General features: G+C 42.4%; 1 protein-coding gene across 3 annotated transcripts in view; it reads right to left on the bottom strand.

Moving 5' to 3' along the window:
- LOC146641949 (receptor tyrosine-protein kinase erbB-4-like) overlaps positions 1-20,637 on the bottom strand; it is a 381,415-nt gene that overhangs the window by 142,063 nt on the left and 218,715 nt on the right. For all 3 annotated transcript variants that reach the window (XM_085399432.1, XM_085399434.1, XM_085399433.1), the window contains exon 3: positions 9,562-9,748. In XM_085399432.1, the coding sequence (XP_085255558.1) occupies positions 9,562-9,748 (187 nt within the window). The remainder of the gene's footprint in view (positions 1-9,561; positions 9,749-20,637) is intronic.

Genomic DNA, 20,637 nt, shown 5'->3' with positions numbered 1-20,637 from the left:
TCTTGAGATATTTCTTGGCCCAGTCTTGATGTTTCAGCTTGTGTGTCTTGTTCAGTGGTGGTCGTCTTTCAGCCTTTCTTACCTTGGCCATGTCCCTGAGTATTGCACACCTTGTGCTTTTGGGCACTCCAGTGATGTTGCAGCTCTGAAATATGGTCAAACTGGTGGCAAGTGGCATCTTGGCAGCTGCACGCTTGACTTTTCTCAGTTCATGAGCAGTTATTTTGCGCCATGGTTTTTCCACACGCTCCTTGCGACCCTGTTGACTATTTTGAATGAAACGCTTGATTGGTCGATGATCACGCTTCAGAAGCTTTGCAATTTTGAGACTGCTGCATCCCTCTGCAAGATATCTCACTATTTTTGACTTTTCTGAGCCTGTCAAGTCCTTCTTTTGACCCATTTTGCCAAAGGAAAGGACGTTGCCTAATAATTATGCACACCTGATATAGGGTGTTGATGTCATTAGACCACACCCCTTCTCATTACAGAGATGCACATCACCTAATATGCTTAATTGGTAGTAGGCTTTCGAGCCTATACAGCTTGGAGTAAGACAACATGCATGAAGAGGATGATGTGGACAAAATACTCATTTGCCTAATAATTCTGCACTCCCTGTATAAACTTTATCAAAAAGCAAAGTGATCTGTTAGGGTGACACGGTATCATGAGGTTTCTAAGATAAGATTGGCCCTGATTATTCAAGAGTCTAGTGAGTAAAAGTGAGTCAGAAAAAAAATTATTCACCAGCTGGATGTCGAGTGGTTGCTAGAGTTACAAGGTGAAACTGGTTGCAAAGAGGATGATGCTGCAGCGAAAACCACCTTGCAGTTGCTGGTTCCTAGCAGATTGTAATGGTTGCCCATAGTTTGCATGGAAGACATGTCTACACACATTCACCAACTAGTTGCTGACCTGCAGTGAAACCTGAAAAAGTGTGACACACACTGGAAACAGGAAATCATCATCTTCAATGTATAAGTAGTGCATCGCCACTGCAACCAACACTTATCACTAACGTTTGGCATCTTTCATGCAAACCGTGGGTGAATGCAGCAATATGATAGCAACCAAAGCAATCAGTGTGGCACTGTATACGTCTCTGCAACCAATTTTTCCTCCAGAAAGTGGTTATGTCAGTAGCCACCCTCTAGCAATCGCTTACCAACCAGTCATGGAATACACCTTTTTATTTAACCAGGTTACTAGGGTGTCATTAATTGGTCGCTATGCCTGAGTGACTGGACCATGCACTCTGTGGGACTGTTGATTGGGACCTAAACCGCTGCAACCTCTCTTGCCTCTGAATTTGAACTTTGCTGCTATTAAAAAAAAGACTGTTAGCACTCTAAAAGGCAGTATTTGACAACCAGTATGGTGACACATAAAGCTCCTTATTTCTAATTAGCTGTAGATCACATTAAAAACTCTACTGTGACCCACTTGTAGATTTGAAAGCCTCTTGGGTAAGTAACTTCCCAGTCTCTGATGTGCTGAGCTTGGTGCATGCTAGCAGGGAGTGATGAGTCAGTCTGTTTATGCTGGGTGATCTTGACAGATCAATGCCATCATTGCCAGAGTTGCTATCAGGCCTGTTGACTTATGACTAATAGATCGACTGCTGCAGACTCCCTTAGAAGAGGGATTTAGAAAATTTTGCATACACTAGTGTCGGGGAGGGTTCAAACAGGCTTTTCTTTGGCTTTATATGGTATTATGGTGTAAAGCCATTGTTGCTCTCTGGGAGTTCTTTCAGGTGTGCAGGTAACTCAGTTAGCCACGGTCAGCTAACACTGACCTATAAAGTACAATGTGTCAGCCAGTGGAAGTGAACCCAAACATCAAAGAACTGGCACTGGGAAGCAGGCTTACTGCCCTGGGGTACTATTACCACTCCATTAGAGATCATTTTGCCCTCCTTCCAGACATGCCACAGCCAATAATGGAGACAACCCTGAAGCCTCTTGGGTATTCCTGTCAAAGAACTTGGAAAAGAAAGGGGAAAAAACTACACTAATAAAACTGAGCACAGTCCCAGCGACTTCTGTGTGCAAAAAGAGAAAAAAGTATGGGAAATAAGATGTGAAAAGAAGAAAAAATTAAAGCCAGACGTGTCGTCCTGTTGTGTGCAGACACACAGCAGGATGACAGCAGGTTTGACTGAGGTTCTTTTGGCCCGGCTGCCTTTTCTCCAAGTGACAGCACAAGTAAGAGCCCTCAGGAATGTGCTGCAAAATGATTTCCAAACTGACTTTGCATGAAAGTTCATATGTAAGAAACGTGTGGATTTACGGGTTGCATTACATTACATAATTCTGAAGTGTTTTTTGTTTTCAAAAAGGAATGCTGGTGCTTTGGTCTTTCAACACTCCAAAAAGAGGGATAAAGATGAAAGAAAAAAAAAAGCAAAACTTTATTTCACAAGCAGACTGAAGGGCTCTCTTGCTTTGCAGATCCACGACTGCAGCATTTTCTGGGGTACCAAAGCAGCGTTTGAAGCTGGGAGATATGTTTTAATCATTTGCCGCCTTAATGATGACACTGGATTCATTATTAATGGGCCCCATCCCTCTACTCTCCCTCTTCCTCATAACAGTCCAGAGTGTGAGTGGGTATTAGCATTAGCCGCTTTTGCTCTATTTGATCTTTCAGTAATTACACCACTTTTTGGAGATCACACCACAAGCTTTATGTTAAATAAAGAGGCCTTGGAAGTTTTTTTTTTCTATACAAATTCCAAACACAATTATCATGGTTGCTTTTTTACCCCAATATTTATTTAATTTTTTTATTCCATAACAGGGAAAACAGGAATGCTGCTGGAAACTGGAAGCAAAATGGAAAAGAGCGCCTAACATTTATTGTCTACAAACATATCTCTCTGAATTGCCAGTTTGGGATATGAAGAAGAGGTGGGAAAAGTTACAAATGGAGGCAAGCGTGGAGGAATAAAAGGCAACAAGAGTCAGTTGTCTTAATATGAGCTACAGGATTCCTCTTTTTAGGTGTATGCTTTTTAAAAAGAATAAACAGAGGATGTAATAGCTTTGATGTGCAGGATCTTTGTACTCTCCACTGCAGGGATTTACTGTATAGATCAAATCCAGCTTTTATTATACTTCTAAAACTTAAGAAGAGGAAGTTTGCTCATTCTCAGTAGCTGAGAAATGCGCAGCTTACACAGAGGCTTTTTTTGCATGTCTGATTCTTATTCATTTTAAATATGCAAAACCTTACTGGTTTTATATTAATGCGATGTACACATAACCTATGTTCCTGGCATCATTGCTGCCATCATGCACAAGGTATTCACTGTCATCAGTGAAGTGCTGCACCAGGTTATGTTAACAGTTCGTTACATACAGATGTTTTAATAGACACTGTGGCATCACCATTAACCACATCGGTGTTTAAGTGTTATTTTGCAATGAGCGGGGATAAAGCCTAGAAATTAGATGGCAACCCACTGGTAGATACTTTGGGTGAGAGAGGTATCTTCAACAACCATTTAGTAACTGGTTGTTGAAGGAAGGTGGCTGTCATCAGTGATCTCCTGGCAAACATACTCTTCTTTGACTGGCTGAAGGTTTCTGGCAGTTGCTAAGAGTACCTGGAGGTTATGCAGTACTGACTTTATGTACCCAACCAGGGCAGATTCTGCAAACACCTACCAACTACTTGCTGAGCAGCAATGAAACTTGAAAAGGTTTCCGCAGACTGGAAACGGAGACCTTCACTTTCACCTTAAAAGTCAATATGTCACAACATTTACTGTGAAGGTGTAGGTTCTTTGTCAGTGTCAAACTTTTTCAAGATTTACTAACACTAGGCTAGTAGTTGGTGTTTACAGACAAGGACTTCTAAAAGTTGGGTGACTGTGGCAGTCTGGTAGTCACAAAACCAATCACAAGGAAGAAGTGACTGGTGGTTGCTGGTGGCAACTGAACTGAATCAAGATGATAAGGAGAGGAAAAGGATCAAAAGGGGAAGTAAACTGCAAGGACAAAAAGTGCATGAAATAAAACAGGAAGCAACTGAAAGCGAGACAAGACAGAAGTTAAGCAGACAAACAGGAAGACAGAAACATGAACACAACAAAAAGACAAGGAGAAGAAAGAGTAAAAGAAACCACTTTTATAAACAGAGGGTGAAAGTAAAAAGTGATTTACAAAAAAAATATAAGCGGCAGGTACATGGGATGCAAACTTCTTTACGGCTGGAAAACGTGGTTCTTACATCTTTGTGTTCTCCAGGAGAGAAACTATATCTCACAGTATCCACTGTTGTCACTACTGGAGGGTCAAAGAATGGATACCAATGAATATCTTTATTAGCATCAGACGTTTGGGGATCAGGATGCATTCAACTGATACTGGAGTGATCTGGTGATCATTCGCTCACAAATCTCCTCCAACACGAAGAAAAATCACCATCTGCTCAGCTGATCTAGCCAAGCTGAGCGACTGTGAAAATGATAAACAACTTAGAATCCCCGTGACCTGGTAAATCAATAGTCATGCTCTAAAAATGAAGATGCATATGGGGTTAATTATAATCAAGTCTGTTAATCAATTCATCTCAGCAGTAACTGCTGTTGGTAATTTGGCCTAAATGCATTCAAAATGCCCACAAAAATGCTGCAATTAGCGAGACAGCAGCAGTAAATTATTAGTTTTAAATTAGGGGATCCTTGGGATGCTGCCAGGTTGTGAAAACATAGCAGTGTCACTATTCCCCCCAGTGAGTCTGAATGAAAGTGGGCGATAAAAGAAGAGAGGTTGTCAGAATAAACGAACAGGGGGATGGCAAAAACTGGTGCTTTGCTTTCTGCACACGGGCAAAGGGGGCATTGCTGCCAGATGGGAAGTTGGAGTCGGAGCTCTCTTTGGGGCATGCTGAGCCATTTGGCTCTCATCCAAATGGGCAATTTCACAGGGTAGGGGGGGAGGAATAGAGGGGGGGAATAAGCTCGAAAACAAAGCAAAAGTTAAGCAAAGAAAGAGGCGGAAACTGGATCTGAAAACCATTTCACACACAGCACTTCATCAGCTCGGGTGCTTACGATACCCACTGCTGCGCCGCATGGGGTAATTAGCACTGCTATGTGTAGCGAGCCGTGGTGTATGTATGCACACAGCTCTCGTGGCTTCCTATGGGTGTTATATACTGGCTCAGAAAGAGCTTGAGGACCACAGGGTGAAGCTGAACAAGTCACTATCAGAGGAGTCACTTTAACACAGATTACTCTATATCCTCGCTGCCATGAAGACTACACAACTGTATGCATACTGACTCCGCAGCCAAATTGAATTTCATGCTTTCTGCGGACACCTACTGTGTACTAAATCCACAGAGGGATAAAGTAGCCGAAAAGCTGTTGTTTAATGTATTGTGTGCAGCGAGAAATGCTGAATATATTCTTCCTTGGCCACGCATACATCCCTTGTAGATATGGCGGACGCAGTGGTGGGATAGAAAATGAATTACAAATGAGTACATTACATCATACATGAATCTAAGCAAATGTGCATGTTATCTTCCTCGTCGTTAAGGAAAGGAGAATAATCTGCTGGCCTAATTGTCAGCTTAACAGAGAGAGAGAGAGATACTGTACTTCCCATTCTTCCCAGGGAGAGGTGTGGAGGGAATCAAGAGGAACTGCACTGATCTATATGCATCTGGCTTAATTGCGGCACCGGGGTGTGTTGGGATCAGGCGGTATGGACTAAAGTCTAGCATTGTGAAGCGCCCATCCTGATTATGTGCTGAAACGGGGCACGGGAGGAGTGCCAGGCAGACAGGCAGGAAACCCAAAGTAAATTCTGCCTCTGCGGCTCGACGCAATCTCCAAACGCTTCGAGAAAAATGTTAAAAAAAGAAAAGGGGAGAGAGAAATTTGGAGATGTGCATTATGCATTGTGGGCATAAATAATGCAGGGAGAAACTTCTTGCACTCGGAAAGGATCCTACACTTTCTCTTCCACCGTCAACAGCCCGATAGTTGCACAAAAACTACTGGACTTACCGTCATTCGATAACATGGAACGACGCAGAAATGCTGGACAGTAATTGCATCATTGTCTCGTTCCTGGCTTCTTATGATGCACACTGATCACGCAATCGTTTCACTTCAGGGGAAACAAAACACCTTAGAGAACAGGTGGACCTGCTTGAGCTGTTTCTTGTGAGAGAAAAAAAGGTGGGGGGGGAGGACTTAATCAAAACACAAGCTGGCCAATGAGATGACATTTCCTGTTCACCTTGCGTGTGATCCTTTCAGTCCATGTTATTTGCAGCACAGGAACTGAAAAGAGCAATGTGTTGCCCATCATGAGTCATTCAGGGATAAAGGTGCTCTTAGGCCTCGCTCTCTTTGTAGGGGTGGTCGAAATGGAAGGCGTCCTACCGGTTTACTGGCTTAGGATGTCAGCGTGTCCTCTCTCAGGAGTCCTTTATCACAGCGTTCCAACTCCATAAAACACTGCATATTAAACTAAATCTGTCAGGTGTTCAATATGGACCACTGTTTGGTCATCAATCATAAAAATAAATAAATAAATAAATAAACACCACTGCAAAGTCAACGGCATAAGAGCCAACTATAAATTTCTGCCAAACAACCTCCTGAACACCAGCGGTGATGTATGGGCTTCTAACATTTTACTGCTCCTGCTGAACCTTCTTTCAAAGACGTAACAAAAATACTTCAACACACGTGACTTCTGTTTTACACCAAGCTTAATTTGCTTCGTCTGTGAGACGTCGGACAAAGAAATTGCCTGAAGCAAGAGTGCAGGATAGATGCAGGATAAATTACAATGCCCACAGGAAAGAGGAATAAAGTAGGCATATCGATGCCAGAGAAGAAACCTCAGGCAAAATACAATAAAGTGGGATATAGCAGAAGCGTCTCAGTGGCTTGGCCAGTTTGTTACCCTTCCCTTTTTGTATGTTTTGGCATTCTCCTCTGCAAGAAAACAAAAAGGAAACCCCAAACCCTAAATGTGCTACAATAAACCGTATGCTCAATGATCTTCTATTATTAATTCATTTGATTCAATTCTAACAAATTACTTCTGATACCTTGGTTTGAAAAACAATCGTCAGTCACTGGCAGATCCTCATGCATTTGTCTTTGTCCTTTGGCTGTGCTTTAGAGGACATACGTGTTGGATGTGATTTTTCCCATTGGCCATGGTATAACACTCGAGAAGATTTAGCTCCATCCGTGTTGGAAGAACAAGAATTTCATCTTGTTTTGCCGAAGTAAAGGAATCCAACAAATTTCTTCCAGAATCCAACAAGATTAAAGACAAAGCAGAAGCTGTCTACAGACTCAAAACGGCTTCGTGATCCGTCCTTTGCGGTCTTGTCTACAAGCAGTTAACAGGCATTTCCCATTTACTAAACTATAAAATGAACGAGATGGACTGATACTGTATAATACAGAGCATGAGGAGACTTAGACAAACACAGGCAGTTCTTAACTGACATTTTTCATTTCCAAGCAATTTTATATTCTTTCCTTCAGTTGCTCAATCTTTCTGATGTGGTAAAGGACAGCCTCCCCGGGTGTGCGCTTACAATGCCCATCCCAGGTCCAGAGTTGTTTCCTTTCAGTTCCCATCACTGCCTTTTTACCTTCATTGCCCTTTCTGACAGCAGGAATGCCTTTCTTCTGCCAGATAGAGATTCATGTTTCATGCAGAACGAAATGAATGACACCCTTTTTCATTTTCTTTTGATACAGTTTCCTTACACCTCGTTTTTGGGTGTGCACAAGTCTCGAGCCACTCCTTTTTGTGTTTTGTGTGGAAAATGGGAAATAGTTGGAGACATTTATTGAAACATTTAATTACAGTATACAAGGCAAAAACAGAGTTTGTACAATTCTAACAACCATGATATTTAATATTTGGTGTGACCACCTTTATTCTTCAGCACAGTCTGAACTCTCTTAGGCAGCCTTCTTTAAGTCGTCTTCAGGAATAGTTCTCCAGGCTTCTTGAAGGACATTCAAAGCTCTTCTTTGGATGTTTCTGCTTTTTGTTCTGTTCTCTGTCAACATGATCCCACACTGCTCTGTTCTGCACCCAGATTCATTGCAATTTCTGACATAATGTCAACATGTGACACAAGTTGCCTGTTTTTATTGGTTGCAGGGCACCAGTTGAGTTGCCTTTCCCCCACTTCATATAAAGGAAAAATACTGATAATAGCGACTATATTGTGAAATAACACTTATTTGATATTTTGATATGTTAAAATAAAAACTGGCTGAATGGCTGTTTAAGACGTCCTGAAATATGACACCATCTTATCCAGTCTTGGCCATCGCCTTCATTTCTTGGAACACTCTGTTTTCCTTCCTGACCTTCTCTCTGTGTACCATCTTCCCTGCAGTTCCCAAAAGTACAGCGTCAAATTATGCTGTAAAAGAGAACACATGACCCCCCCAGACTCTACTGCTTCTCCTAAGATCACATGTGACAGTTGTCCGTCAGCCAGCGTTCTTCCTGAGACATCTTGTGTTTCTTTCTGGAATGGATGGCAATGCTGGAGCCAAGCTGGCAGATAAAGGTAACATCTGACTCCTCGACATGCAGGGAAAAACTAACCTTTTAGCAGCCGCACTGCCACTAAATCTGTGAACATCACATGACTAATAGAAATAATGAGAAAATTGAGTGGCAGGGATGTAATTCGGTAAGACAGTGAAGCAGTTGCAGGAAAAACACGATTTCAAAGCTTGTAATACAACATAGTCCTTGCTTCTGTTATTCTGAGTGCAGTTGGAAGGTCGCTCTACCACTGGGTCACATCAAAATGGCAAAGATTAGCTGATGCAGAGGTCGCGACTCAAGGACCTTATGCACAAATAAATTTAGCGCAGACAAAAAGCTACCCTTTCCAAATACAATCCACTTTAGCTTATCCACGCTGACATAACAAAAACAAGCGGGTGAAAAAAAGGGGAGCAACTGTTGCATAAAACATGGCACTATCACTTCCAAAAACTTACTACATGAAAGAAGCCCATTTTGGAGTGTGTAAACAAAATGTAATTGACCGGAAAATAGGACTTTTCACAGACATTTGATCTCTCTATATGGCAACACTGAAGATTAATTTGCCAGCACGGCAGATACGTAACTTCAAAAGTCGAACTCCGATTTGTGACTTAATTAAAAAGGCCCTATTAAAGCTGTATATGTGGGTGTTAAAAACAAGTCAAACCAAAGCATTCGTAGTGCCGAAAACGGCAACATGTTTTATAGGGCGCTGGGAAATATATGCATAATTCACAAAAAAGATGCTATTTATTTTATGAGGGAGTTTAAATTGCTAAGCATTTCACTTTTTTAAGAGTGAATTATCATAACTAAAATGATGAAAATATATTTATTTTGGTTGGGTTATTTATTTATTTATGAATTATTTTGCCTTATTTGTCCTCTAAGATAAGATAAGTGAGAAACGTGAAGAGGTTTTCACATGAACATACTGGTTATTGAGCGTATTGTTCAAAATACATTTCACTCATGACATAACTCTGACCTGTGAGGTTACGTAATCCCAGCTGCCTTAGTCCGTACAGACCGTCCCGTCTGTAGTTCAGGAAGATGGCCAGAGCATACCGACCCTCGTAAAGTTTGGTGCCTCGGATGATCCGCAGGTTCTCCAGTGGCAGGTAGTCGAACTGATTAAGTGCCACCAGCACATAACCGGTCACTTCTTTGATAGACTGTATGGGAAGGAAAAAAATTATAATTTTAAATGATTGAAAATGGAAGAACAATCGAATCAAATTAGCCAACATTAGCCTTTGTGTTAATCATAATCACGAATATTCTTAACTTTAACCAGTTGTTATAGATGTATAACCATATTTTCACCATAGCTAGGATATTTAACAATTGATTTATTCAGTTTTCAGGACCAGCTTCCAGTTTGAATTTAACCTTGCTAGTACCAGGCTGGATATCTTAGAGATGGCCCTGGTCAACAGCAATACTGAGGTAGGCAGGTGTGAGAAGTATCGCCCACACCATTACACCACCACCACCAGCCTGAACCGTTCAGGCAGGATGGATTAATGCTTTAATGTTGTTTATGCCAAATTCTGACCCCACCATTTGAGTTTTGCAGCATTATTTGCAAATCATCAGAGCAGGCGAGCCTGTCTCAGTCTCCTGTTTCTAGCTGACAAGAGCAGCAACTACTGTGATCTTCTGTTGCTGGAGCCCATCTTGGTTGTAATAAGTGGTTATTCCAGTTACTGTTGGGTCTCTATCAGCTCAAAGTAGACAGAGAATTCTCTTCTGACTAGGCTGACAGCATGTGTGTCTGTATGAGGGACTGAACATCCTTTTTAATCCTTGTCCGAGGTTCCACATCTTGGTACAATGTCCCACATTCTAGTTGATTCTGCAGGACATGCAAGTTTGGCATTTACCTAATGCATACTTATTTGTTTAATCACAGTCAGAAGAAGATTAGCCTGTAACCTGAACATTACAAGATACCAAAAAGTCCCATCTTTTGCATATTTTGTTGAATGTTATGGAAACTACCACGAAGAAAATGAATCGGCAGTAGATACAGAGAAACAGTTTGTCTCTTTTATTCAAGTTATTTTTTTGTATTTCTGAAATACTCAGACCAACAACAACAACTATGTCATGTTGAAAACACCTTAATCAGATTTCTTCCTCAGTGTTATGGTCAGTTTGGCCTTCAACAGGTCATCTTGATCACGTCTACATGCCTTAACATACTGAGTTGCTTTTATGTGATCGGCCGATTAGATGTTTGCTTTAGCTTAACACAGTAGCCAGTGAGCATAGTTGCCAAGACCAAATTAGGGAGTAATCCAACTGGTTTTGAAGAATCATCCAATGTGACAATTGATTGGATACCAATAAATAAATGACGCCCAAGTCCATAACTTCAGATTTAAACCCCCACTGTTGTACGACTGGTTGTTAAAATGTAAATGGCCTGCATTTGTATAGCGCTTTACTTAGTCCCTAAGGACCCCAAAGTGCTTTACACTACATTCAGTCATTCACCCATTCACACACACATTCACACACTGGTGGTGGCCAAGGTGGTGGCAAGCTACATTGTAGCCACAGCTGCCCTGGGGCGCACTGACAGAGGCGCGGCTGCCGGACACTGGCGCCACTGGGCCCTCTGGCCCTCTGTAAGTGAATGGAAACTTACATTTTTACCTCTAATTCCTCTCTTCCAACGCCTGCTAGCTCTGTCGACTATAGTCAAAGCTGTATTGCATTCCTCTCATTTTCTGTGCAGAGAGCATGTTATTTGCATTTTGAAATGTCAACCACATAAAAAATTTTGATGTACAGACCACAATGATTAAAATGTCAGCTTAGTTGCAGACTGATTGCACTTCTCTGATTATATTTCCTCAACTGTTCTTTTAGGGTTGGGAATCTGCAGTCGCACATCGCATTCATAGACCCAATAAGCAATCATATCTTTATATTCTTTATATTCTTTATATTCTTCTTATTCAAATATAAATGGTATCGGTTTGATTTATTTTCACAGGCTTCAGCAGTATATGCTGTTGAAGAAACTACAAAAAAAAGAAAAATAATCTGCCCGAGAGGGACTCATAAAATGTGAAAATAGAGAGCTTCAGCATGCTGAGTGCCTTGCTGAAGAGCATGGAAGACCTCAACCATCTGCCTCATTGTGCATCAATTGACCTTCTCAAAAGTCACAAAAAATCACACTGATTACCACTGCGTTATTCACTTGTCGGGGGAAATTTATTCATCTGCCAAGTTAGGCATAAGGATGGGGCCAAGGCAGGCTCTTTGAATTTTGGAGTATTTTTCTTTTTTATGAATTCTCCACAAAAGCGTTTGTCCTCAACCCTGGGTCATCACTAAACAAATTAAGAAAAATAACTGAAAACATGGGGTTAAATGTCAACAGTAGACTAGCACTTTATTGACACATCAACAGAAAAAGTCCTCATATGAAGAAAACTGAGAAAACTGGGAGCCACATCAATCAGACAGACACCAAATTGCCACTTCATATCAAGTATTATTACCAGATATGCAGCTTTATCTGTGTATGCGCATGTGTGTGTGTATCTACGAGACAGCTTATTCCCTTGATGCTAAAAATCCATCGCTGTGGCAGTGCATCAGTTATGTGAGTGACTCAAACAGCAGTGCAGGCTTCCTTATACTCACAGACAGAGAGAAAGAAAGATAATCACAAACATAATGTAGACACAACAGCTGCTAAATGGTGCACTAACACATTTTACCAACCACCACTGACAAGCTAATTGGAACCCACTACTTCTTAAAAGTGCGAGTGTGCACGTCTTTTTGTGAGTATTATCCTCTTGTTCTCCTTAGTTAAAAAACGGGATCAATTTTCCACAGATTCCAGTTTACTTGTACCGATGCCCCTTGCCTCAATACCATTGGTCAACAGCACTTGCTAAAGTTAGCTTATAAACAAGTCCATGTAAGGATTAAAACAGATGGGTGTAGCTTTTGGGTATTAAAAGCCTGTGGCTGCACAATGACTTTTAATGGCATAGAAATCAAAGCGAGAATGCCCTTCGGCGTCCTTACTGTGTCTGGACACAGCTTTCAGGCATGAAAACTGAACCAAACACTGAAGTGCCTTAGACCTGCAACCTCACTGCAATACTTTATTATCCATCCATCTTCTTCCATTTATTTAATTCTGGGTCATGGGGGGGGGGGGCTATCCCAGGTGTGATAGGGCAAGGTGCAGGGTCGCACAGCTAACACAGAGAGACAGATAACCATTTGCACTCACATTGACACCTATGGGCAAATTAGAATCACTAATTAACCTAACACACACTAATTGCATGTCTTTGGGCTGTGAAAGGAAGCCACAGCAGCCAGAGAGAACATTCAAACTCCACGCAAAAAGGCCCTGACCTTTGAACTCAAGATCTTGCTTTGAGGCAACAGTGTTAATCTACTTTCAAACAATTCTGTCTCTACTTTGTCAGCTATATTTAACTAATAACTGCCAGATTTCAGTAATGGAACAGTGAAATTAGAGTAAAGTATAAAGTAGAATTGCAAAAAACATCCACCCATCCATTCTCTTTCGCTTATCCTTTTTCAGGGTGGGAAGGAGGCTGGAGCCTATCTCAGCTGTCTTAGGGCAAGAGGCAGGGTACACCCTGGACAGGTCACCAGTCTGGGCTAACACAAAGACACAGACAACCATTCGCACTCCCATTCACATCTATCGGCAATTTGGAGTTACCAATTAACCTAGCCCCACTAACTGCATGTCTCTGAACTGTGGGAGGAAGCCGGAGTACCCTGAGAGAACCCACGCAAACACGGCGAGAACATGCAAACTCCACACAGAAAGACCCCGGACTGATGGGCGGTAGGACAGACAACACTTGCAGCAGGATTGCACAGGTCACCTGGATAGGAGAAACCTGCTTCCAATCACAGTCAGACAGTCTGTACTGAACAGAGAATACAATTCAACCCTGGTTACATGCCAGTTTAAAAATAAGGTTTCAAGCTTTGCTGTTAAATTGCTGTTATGCAACAACTACTTCACCATTTATAAAAGAATTTCTGAATTTTCATCCATTACTTCACCTTCTCCTGCTTATCTAGTTCAGGGTGATAGTGGAGCTAGAACTGATCTTAGCTTTCATAAGGCAAAAGGCAGCAGTCTCTTGCAGGAGTTTCTTTTTATGTAGATGACAGGAGATTTCCAACTGACAGTAACAAATTTGCAGTTTATCACAATTCGTTTCTCAATTATCAAAGACAGGCCGCATGTAATCGCCAGCTTGACCCCAATCAACTATGAACTGACAGCAGACTGACTATCACCGTCTACTTTGCACATAAAAGTTTCTTTGAAGACGGCAGTTGACAGCGAGTGGCTGCAGTTCTTATCCCCATCCTCAAAGTAACCATTTAAAAAGCAACAAGATGAAAGGTTAATTGTGCACGGTTACAATAATTTTGGTTGCGTCATGGTCTCCAAGTTCTCTCTAGTGCGACTGTCGTGTTAACGACAGCTAGCTTGCTGTGTTTTGCCCAAAGCTATCTTACAAACTGCCTAGGTTGCTGACTGCAGTCACCAAATGTCTGAATACCAATAAGAGCATTAGATGATAGAAATTGGTTATGTCAACATGTGTTTCTTTAGTGTACGGGGCATCAATGTCGCTACACAAATGTGCCTTCTGGAGAGAGTTGCTGTGCACCTCCTCGATTAAGATAAGTTAAGGATTTAATACAGGCACAGGCCTTTCACGTTCTCTGATTTGGTTTATATTTGAGTCTTGCATTTGAACTGAAAGCAGCAATTATTTCAACTTGTAGCCGAGGTGAGCCCTTTGAATTTTTGACTGTCTTTATTTTAATTCACCAGAAAAGCCTCTGTGTTCAGCCCTGGAAATGAATTCATGGCATTCGTTTGCCTTCATGTCCTGCAGAAATCTTCATTAAATAGTAAACTCTCATTTAAAGGCATTTGAAATATCCAGCGACAGGGCAGCTACTGAGACATCCTAATGACCAGAGACAGGCCAATAATGATGTGGATGATTGGTTGGGAGGGGAGGGAGGAAATGAGTAATGTGAGGTTTGATTGGCTGCTGACCCCCGGGGGACATTAGCAGAGAGTGACAGCTAGGACGCAGCGCACTGGGTGGCTGCGTTTCACGATAATAGCAGGTAACTGAGATTAGCTTCTTTTTATATTGAGTGCTAAGCAAACGCTATGCACCTGCCAGGTTGGCCTATTATAACACTAACACAATAGGAAGGAAACAGACACTGGAGGTGCTTATTAGCAAGATTACAATGTGTCAATCACCTGAAAAGAGACAGAACAACATAATAAAAGAGCAGTAGAATCCATTTCAGTGTAGGCTTTGATTAGCATACTTATTAGAAGAAAGAGTTTCTATTGTGAGTTACTCCACTGCCTGTCAAAAACCCCTCAGTGAAATCATTTTCTCTCAAATATGTGTTGCTATATTTTTTGCAAACTGTTTGTTAGAAAGTTGTGCAACTTTATGCAACTCTGTGCCACTTGTGACTCAGCCTTTAAAGACAAAGAGCTCAGGAAAGGCTTTCTTCTCCGAGTGCCTTTGGTTGACGTGGCCCCGCTCGGCTGGAAGCCACGCCGTTTCATTTCTTTGACCCCTCCGTGACCTCATGTTTAAGCCTGAGGGCCGGAGTGCTACGCGAGCTCGCCCCTTCTACCGTCAACTCCGCCGTAACCCTCCAGGTGCCTGCCAGGGGCATCGCGGGCTGCTCCGCAACCCCGACCCAGCTGTAGGCATGCACTCGGCTGCTGGCAGACTCCACAGTGCCTCCACTGTGCCCCCTTCTCCCTGCCAGCCTCCGGGAGCCACTGGCAAAACCAAAGAAAAACTGTTTCCCTGTTGCTTGGCAACCGAGGGAAAGCCTTCCAGCAGGAGCAAAGGAAACAAAGAGGGAGAGAGGAGCGGAAGAAAAGGGAAAAAAAAAACAAGACTTAGAAAGGATTTTTTTTGTTGTAATGTACCCAATTAAATGAAAGGATTACTTTGCTCTTTCTCTGTAATTTTGTTTGACACTATTTAATTTCCTTCTGTTGCCATAAATAGTTTTTTTTGGGTTTTGTTTTTCCTGAACGCTTTCTCGATCAATATGTATCTGCATTCCTCAGTGCTGAAGGAGGAGGAGGAGGAAGGGAGGGAAGGAGGGAGGTCCGGGGGGAAGTAAACGCAAGCACCTGCATTTCCCCTCCTGCCGCATCAACCGTGCTCTGTCTCAGAAACGCAAACACAGAAGCTGGAGGATGCTACTCGGAGTAGCTGCCCACCGCTGCCTTGTAGGCGTTGTGTGCTCCGATTTAACAAGGTGGACAGTGGGCACCAAAACTGATGCCTTTTTTCCCCCTTGCTTGTATTTTCTTGAAAAAAAAATTAAAAAAAATACACTTAACAAGGTGAGTGGGAGGGCTAATTTGTACCAGCAAGGTGCATGAACCCTCGTTGACACACACACACACCTTAATCCTCCCCTACAATGACTTGAGCCGGCCACTGAAAGAGCCATTGAAGCAGGTCAAAAAAGGGGAAAGAAGAAGGGCTCTAAAATCTTTGCACAGCGCGGGTCATTATTTTAGATGGTATCTTTTGATTCGTGCCTGAAGTCTGATGGATCAGAGTGTTTTTCCAGTTCTAAGCGCCACAAAGGCTTTGTGCAAAACGTCCTCTCTGCCCCGCACGCAAACACACAAATCTGAATGCACGCACGGGCCTCGCGTATGCCAATAACCCCCGCCTACGCGTGAAAAAGAAACATCGCCGAGAGGCACAGACAAGACCGAGTCGACACGGGTCAACTACCCATGATGCATTGCAAGTTTAACGTTTCCTCTAGCGCTTTCTGCCATCAATCGCAGGCAATTAGCGGCCTAGTGTGGAGCGCTCAGTCAAACAGAATCTCATGCGCTCCCGACAGGCTTGTTTCTTCTCTTCTTTTGCTCTACCTCCGGTTAAAATGTGAATTTCACATGTTGCTAAATTGCACTTTGTAGCTTCAGGATACACGGCACCCAGTCCAAAGCAGACAAGCCAAAAAAGTGCTTTATTTACTCCCCACAACATAATCATGATAGAAGGTGCCCGTGCTGTCTTGGAAACCGAGGCTGTGTGGTGGAGTTGCTGAGCTCAGGCACCTGCAAGCCCTCCAGATATGTGGGAATGTTTTTGTAAGGCACAGACATGCAGATATTCAGTTCGGATGGTGCAATAGAGTAACTCTGATTTGGAAGGAGGAGTATTTGTAGGAAATGAGTAAACGGTTTTGTCATTTGAGAAATCGAGACCTTCCAGGCTGGCGCGCACGCTCAACTGTATCATTTTACATTTTAGCAACAGTTAGTAAGAAGGTGAATGCCATCAAGCGACTATGAGCTACATGGCATTCAGAGCTCGCCCATTTGAACAAAAATGCATGATGTTTTTAGGGTAATAGCCTGTGCGCCTTCAGTAATGGATTCATCTAACTTACTTTGCAGTTACTCGAGAAACGCTGCAAACACAGCTGATAGATATGCATACAGATTTCTCCAGTGCAAGTCCTCCCATGATGTGCCTTTGGGCTAAACCCAAGACTTTACACAACTTTTATTTTACAGGAAAAAGAATTTAAGACATGGTAATTTAAAAAATAATAGCTACACACACTTTTTTTGAACAGTGATGGGCAAAACTTTTGGGCCACCATAGTTTCTTTTTATTTTGCAAGGAAAATGTGAACGAGAAGCAATGATTTATTGAAATGTGCAAACATCCATGGAACTACACTAAGGTTTGTACAATTCTAACATATTCTGGTGTGACCACCTTTATTAATCAGCACAGTCTGAACTCTCTTAGGCAGCTTTCTTTAAGTTGTCTCCAGGAATAGTTCTCCAGGCTTCTTGAAGGACATTCAAAGCTCTTCTTTGGATGTTTCTGCCTTTTGTTCTGTTCTCTGTCAACATGATCCCACACTGCTCTGTTCTGCACCCAGATTTATTGCAATTTCTGACATGATGTCAACATGTTGCCTGTTTTGATTGGTTGCAGGGCACCAGTTGAGTTGCCTTTTCCCCACTTCATATAAAGGAAAAATAATGATAATAGCGACTATATTGTGAAATAACACTTATTTGATATGTTGATATGTTAAAATAAAAACTGGCTGAATGCCTATTTAAGATTTCCTGAAATATGACACCATCTTATCCAATCTTGGCCATCGCCTTCCTTTTTATGGAACACTCTGTTTTCCTTCCTGACCTTCTCTCCGTGTACCATCTTCCCTGCAGTTCTCAAAAGTACAGCATCAGTCGGGGCAGTCTGCTTTTCTCCACCCCAGAGAAGACGGTAACACTACCTGGGTCTGGGTGCAGTTTCCCCCTCTAGAGGCAAGGGTACCTAGACCTGGGGTATAGAGTACGCTTGGGGGGTTTGATTGTGTGCATAGTGTCTATTTATGTCTGTCTCCACGTTGGGTGAGTGCTGAGTAATTGCATATGAGAGCATGAGGGTGGGAATTGATGTTTGTATCTGTGTGTGCCTGTTTGTTTGAGTCTATATGTCAGGTCGGGTATCAGACGCCACCTCTCTGGGGACATCTCAGGCCCTCCAAGGTTTGGAGGCCTATCTCCCCGACCACTCCCCCTGCCTGTGGCAGACGCCCTCAGACATCGGTGCATTGGTGGTTCTTTGTGTCTGGGGATGGGCGTCCAGGTACGCACCGGCTCACTCCTGGTGGCTGCTTGTCGGGGCCTGGAGCCTGGGGCTCGCTCGGGCCCCTTCGGAGGTGGGGTGCCCCCGGCCTCTCGGCCTGGGGCTCGGTCACTCTGGCGCAGCTGGCTGCCGGCGGAGCTAACGGGCGCGTCACTGCAACTCCCCCCGGCTTCTGCTCCGCGGCTGCTGAGTGAGCCCTCATCTGGGACTCTCCTCAGCTCTTTCTGGGACAGTGGCGCAGCTGCCCCTCTGTTGGTCTTCCTTGGTCTCTTGTGTTCTGAGGGCCTCTGGATGTCTGGAGCCTGGATCTCCTCCATACCTGCTTCATGCCCTGGAGGACGGGGCTGTGGCCCCCCCACACCCTCTAGCAGATCATTACATGAAGGAACCTTTTAAATACAAGTGCGCTCATGCTCACAGGTGTACACACGGGTGCTCACAGACACAAACTACACCCTTTTTGGCTCCTACCTCAAAGCACACTGTGTGCTGTCGATCTTACGTGCTGCACAATAATGTTTAATATTTAGTATTTACTGTCATATTCACAGGGTGTGAATATGACCTGTCCAGGGTGTACCCTGCCTCTCGCCCTATGACAGCTGGGATAGGCTCCAGCGCCCCCCGGGACCCTGAAAAGGATAAGCGGAAGCGAATGGATGGATGGATGGATGTCATATTCACATAGATCATCGCGATGATGTTGTTTATTATATTGCTCTCTTTTTTTGCTTGTTTTCTCTTTTTTCTTTCTCAACAGGTGATCCAGGTGATTGATATATGTATTTTTTGTCTTTTTGTTTTGTTGGTGTTTGTTTTTTGCCCTTATCACCGTCCCTCTTCCCCGCTGTTTTTCTTTCCCTCTTTCTTTCTCCCTTTTCTTTCCCCCAGTCATGTCTGTCCCGTGTGTAGCAAGTGAAAATTTCCTTTTTCAGGTCTTTGCTGGATTGTTCCCCCCTTTTCTTAAGGACATGACTTTCAGATACTGTTCATCTGCTGTAGATAGTTTTTTAGGCCTGATGCTTCTTTTGTTCTCCACTCTCTAGTTTACTCTGTTTTTCTTTTAAGGACACGCTGCAAAATACAATACTGACATATGGAAGGCTTTAGGCAAAGAGCTCTTTGGGAGTCACCTTGCTTGTGCAAAATACTATTTCATGTCAGTCAAACTGTGTTATTGATCTAGCTTGCCATTTTCATAGATATGACTAAAGAAATGTAAACAAATCATGTGTTTTTGAACCAGACTCATGCCCAGAGGAAACCATTGATAGCACAGAGAACTGTTGTTCAAGAGCACTTTAAAAAACATCAAGAAAGCCTGACTCCCTCAAAGCAAAATAGTATCAAATGAGGGGTTGTTCAGGACTTTTCAACTGCATAGCATATTGCATGTATCTAGAATTATAGTTGAAGAAGGAAAACTTAATCTCCTCTTCCCCTGTGCTCCATCAAAAGGCTCAAAGTCGAGTAAGAAGCCTCACTCACTGACCATTAAAAGTGCCTCGATAAAAGATCAATATTGAGCAAATATATGAAAGCTAATCATTTATTATTTATTAACCATCTCATATTTCTTTATACCATATTATATTTTCATGTTTCTTAACTTTCAGTTATGGGGCATAAAGAGACATTAGAGATAAAAGCCTGAGTAAATGAGTAAAAACAGAACTGCAGATGCCTTCATAAAGGGTTCAACGAATAGCTGCATATGACAAAAATAATGTAAATCCTACAGTCTGGTGTGGCCTTCACAGACACCAGGGGCTATACATTTATGCGCACAGGCATTAAGCGGTATTCAGGAATAATATAGTACAATGCAGATGCAAAAATAAAGTGAGAAATGGACTAGAATAATAAAACTATGTTTGTTTAGGGTGATTTTGAAAAGGTTCACATATGAACCTAATGTGTTTTTATAAATGTGATTATGAGTCATTACTTTTATGTACTCTTTTTATTCATTTCATTTTCATTAATTATGAAGCATGTTATAAAGCTTATCATACCACAGCACCACAGTAAACTGCATGATTGATTGTTATTATGATCCTTAATTAATACTAATTGGCGACAGTGGTTACAAATGCTCTATGTGGGATAAGATTATGATGTGTGGGCTATTATAATGGAAAAAGCGGTGATACAGATGTTTTGCATTTCAAATCGGATTTCCAAGCGGCACAGTGGAAAAATGAGTCCTAGAAACTGCAGTTCATCAAATGTCCACTCGAGGCTGCCCGTGAAAAGTGAGTGAGTCAATCCCCCACAGACTGCCATGTTAGAAAGCCCAACTTTACAGCATGAGTAAAAATGTT

The sequence above is a fragment of the Rhamphochromis longiceps genome, linkage group LG23 (assembly GCF_057381845.1).
Source record: "Rhamphochromis longiceps isolate RC_006_pf linkage group LG23, R_longiceps_female_GT1.1, whole genome shotgun sequence".
NCBI lineage: Eukaryota > Metazoa > Chordata > Actinopteri > Cichliformes > Cichlidae > Rhamphochromis > Rhamphochromis longiceps.
This window is presented reverse-complemented; position numbering and strand designations above follow the sequence as displayed.